General features: G+C 41.7%; 1 protein-coding gene across 1 annotated transcript; it reads right to left on the bottom strand.

Moving 5' to 3' along the window:
• Positions 1–2,184: 2,184 nt before the first annotated feature.
• On the bottom strand, positions 2,185–2,761 carry hamp (hepcidin antimicrobial peptide; the record flags this gene model as incomplete). Its single annotated transcript, XM_079228203.1, has 3 exons — positions 2,638–2,761; positions 2,460–2,537; positions 2,185–2,292 (listed from the first exon to the last, which is right to left on the bottom strand). The coding sequence occupies exons 1-3, from the start codon at positions 2,722–2,724 to the stop codon at positions 2,185–2,187; spliced, it is 273 nt and encodes a 90-aa protein (XP_079084329.1). The 5' UTR covers positions 2,725–2,761.
• Positions 2,762–3,886: the final 1,125 nt, after the last annotated feature.

Here is a 3,886-nt window from a genome sequence, read left to right as displayed (position 1 = left end):
CTGTGAGCACTCAGCCTTTCACATTTCTCTCAATTTTGACTACCTGCAAGATATTTCTGGTATGTGCTGCTTTTCCCTCTTTTTTTTTTTTCATTTCGGCTCTGGCTGCTCACACACTCGCACACATCTTCTCTGTCTACTATACAAGGAGTGACACAAAGACAACCAAGAGTATCTGTTTGAGATCTCAAATTACCAACACCAACAGTACTTTAAGGAGACACACCAGCGTGACATTTTAAAATAGTTTTGCCTGCAGCAGTTAGTTAATGAAAAGCGGAAGCAGGAACATAAACCCACGCGATACGACACGCCTAGCCCCAAATAATCTTTCTGGAAAAACCACTGATTCACAGATCTCATCTTTTAAAAGGAAAGTTACATGCCAGTCATTCATGTGAGCAACCCTCTTACTGTTAAACTGGATGGTTCATGCATGACATGCATTTCCAACTGATCCTCCAGAGAGGGAATTCAATCTCTGTTACCTTTTTTTTTGTGTGTGTGTGAAAACACCATAGGCTTTTTTACAACACGTTGTATTTCATTTCTCTGGCTTTTATTGATTTGCTTCATTTGATTTGCCATGGTTCAGCAGCAGCTGTCTGAGGTGCAACAGCAAGAGCAACACCTTTTGAGTGAACAGATTATTGTCTCAGCAGTCGGAGCTGCAATAACTATCAGAGCAAGCAGAGGGCACACTGTCGATAATGGTAATCTGACGACTCCAGTGCTTTCAGGAATTTTCCACCGCATGTAGTATGTTTGACACAGATACTGACGGAGCGTCTCTTCTCTCACAGATCAGACAGGATATATGGAAGCGCACGTGTATCTAGATTTCTATTGTTTTGCTTTTCAACACTGTCAATACTGCCTGCTGATACCAGAGGCCACTGTAAATCAAGTTTAGCTGCTTGTTATGCAGAAAATATACTCCATCGTACTGAGGATCTGCAATAAATCACCAGCTTAGTCGACGACCCCACCTGCCTCGTCTGTAGAGCTGCTTCTGCTGACAGTTTGTCTATTTACTGCCCCCAAATACATTGCAGGACCCTTGAACAAGAGGAAGTGTTTTGAGAAGAACACACTCGTTGCACAATGCTAAGATTCAGAGAAAGAACAGGAATTTACGTGCTATCCAAACAGGGAAAAAATCATTGCAAGGAAAAATATCTTTAAGAGTCCTGGTCATCATTGTCATTATTATAATGTAAAGTATTTGTAGTAAGTAACTAAAACAGATGTTTATAGTATATGAACGTTATGCGTGTTGATTGTTAAACACTGCATATGTGTGTTTCAAGTGATACTACATTCTGATGTGGTAATATAGTATCCTGTGTAAAATGAATTGAATGCTACATTCACACAGCATGTTTAATGTGCTGCTCTGTATCTTTGTATCGTGTCTTATGTGCTCTTCTCACCACATATAATGTTGTATTGTGTCTTTCATCCTGTACTGTTTGCTATTGTGTTATGTTTGTTATGACCTGCCAAGGGACTACAGATGCAAATTAACTGAAGCTATAATCTGGTGCAGTGCATCAAATGGTGACATTTATGTTTGAACTGTACATGGTCCCTTTTTAAATAAAGATAATTAAATGAATATAGTATCTTGTGTAAAATTAGTTAAGTGTGTGTGAATGCTGCAGAGGGACCAAATCCAACAATATCTTGAGAATCGTAAGATTACAATGCAAAGTGGTGAGATCACCTTTTATCACTTTAAGCTACTACAAGGAACGTATACGGGACAACAGGTATAATATTTAACATATGCCCTGATGCTCATGATATCTGACTCCGTAAAGACCTGCTGTTAAATATTTCCTCATTAATGACACAAAACAACGTCTTAGTAGTTGCTTAAAATGTTCATAATTTATTCAACACCGTCTTTCAACTTGTTGGACTCAATTTAAATGAAGAAACAGTCACATCTGGATTACAAAAAGACTCTCTGGGTGAAAGTATTAACGCATATAAAATAAATACATTTCCTTTTCCCAGTGCCATCTTCATGAATCACATACCACATTTTAACATGACACAAAACAGTGTAGCACAGGCAATGCATTGGAGAAAGAGGTCAAGAAAAGAGTCATTTTGTTGGGTTAAGACAGAAGAAAAAAAACGGAATAAATTAATATTTCGTGGTGGTTGCGGCAGTCCTCAGAACTTGCAGCAGAAGCCGCAGCCCTTGTAGGCCCTGCAGCAGTTGCAGCACCAGCGGCACAAGGAGAGGTGGCTCTGGCGCTTCTGCCTGAAGTGACCTGGCATCTGTGCGAGAGACAAGAGACGAGACATGAGCAGAGCGTTCATCTTCGGCATTTCATCCCCTCCTCGTGTGGAGGGAGCACAGGGACCCTCCGTGGGGAAAACGAATCTACTTAAATTTGAATTTGCTCACGGTAATTGGCTTAATTCATTCAGTCAATTGAACATACCATCTTCGATTCCATTGACATTTCTTGATATGCCGCAACTGGAGTGTCATTGCTCCCTGCCTCCTCCAGCTCTTGCACCTGTTAATGAATTATGCACATTTAGGAGCCGCGCTTTAGCATCCTGAGAAAACATTTATGGCTAATAAGCGCATGAAGTGAGTTGAAGTCAAATTCTTACCCCGGTGAATGGGACGGCAGAGCTCTCCAGAATGCAAATAAAGGCGAGCACGAGTGTCACTGCAACTGCAATGCTGAATGCCTTCATTTTAGGGGGGAGGGGGGATTAACACAGTTTAGTTATTAAATCCTTTGAAGAGTAGAGTCGATGGTCTTCTTTCTCATGGATGTCGGGCGACCGAAGAGCACCACAAGATCTTCAATGTATTCTCTTCAGCTTCGGTGACGTCTGGGCAAGTGGATTTCTTCAGATCTTTTTGGGGACCCCTTGTGAGCTCTTTAGAGTCCTTCTGCTGTCTGATGGTTGATTATGCATTCTGGTATTTATACACACTCGGGCTCAGTGTTGCCTCATCGCTGCAAGAGGCCCGGCCCCTTCCTGGCAGCAGTTAACTCACTCCAGTGGGGAAGTTTTGACCTCCTCCTCTCTTCCCTCCACATTGCTGCAACACTGGGGAGGAATGTGATCTATTTTTGAATGTGGGCCCCACTGTCCGTTCAGCAAAATCAAATCAACAATGAACTTTTGAATTAAATTACTTTCCGCAGACAGAACACCGTACTGTAATTCCACACATGAACAAGCTGCTGCTGCTGGGGACCATCATTTTTTACAATATATGAGAGCAATATGTACTCTGTATTGAGGCAGAGCTTCATCTAAAAATGAGACAGTTGTGTTCTTCCTGGAACCAGCTGGAAAGAGCGCTGGAGATTCCCACAGCAAAGGTCAACACTGCACGGGCCAATGTATTGCACGGCTGACTGAGCTGCACTTGTTTCGACCCAGGGAATCCTTCACTAAGGAGAGGGAGCCACTTTGGAATATCCATTGCTCAGTCTAAAGGATGTAATTACAACCTCTCAAATGGAATAATTAGCCCCTCATTTTCAACACATTCAGTTTTTGCATAATACACAGGAACCTGCAGTTGAACCAAATTAAATCCCTTTGAAAGCGGTCGGAATAGTAGCCAGGATTAAAATCCTCCATTTGAGAGTCAAGGTGTTTCAATGTGCATTTGTTAAAGATGAATATAATGTGATCTGATGAGGTTCATTATGTCTGGAAGGCATTGAGTTGCATTGCTCCAGGCACTTAACAAATCCACTGTATCTCATGACTATACGTGACACAATCTCCCTTCGGTCTCTGTATCCCAGTATGCCTTCAATAAATAACAACGGACAGCTGCTTTTGTTCCATTAAAACACAATTAATAATTTCCCGACGCACCGCATGTTAACGA

This window comes from Taurulus bubalis (assembly GCF_910589615.1).
Source record: "Taurulus bubalis genome assembly, chromosome: 12".
In the NCBI taxonomy this organism is placed as follows: domain Eukaryota; kingdom Metazoa; phylum Chordata; class Actinopteri; order Perciformes; family Cottidae; genus Taurulus; species Taurulus bubalis.
Note: the sequence above shows the minus strand (reverse complement) of the source record. Positions and strands in the feature narration are given on the sequence as shown.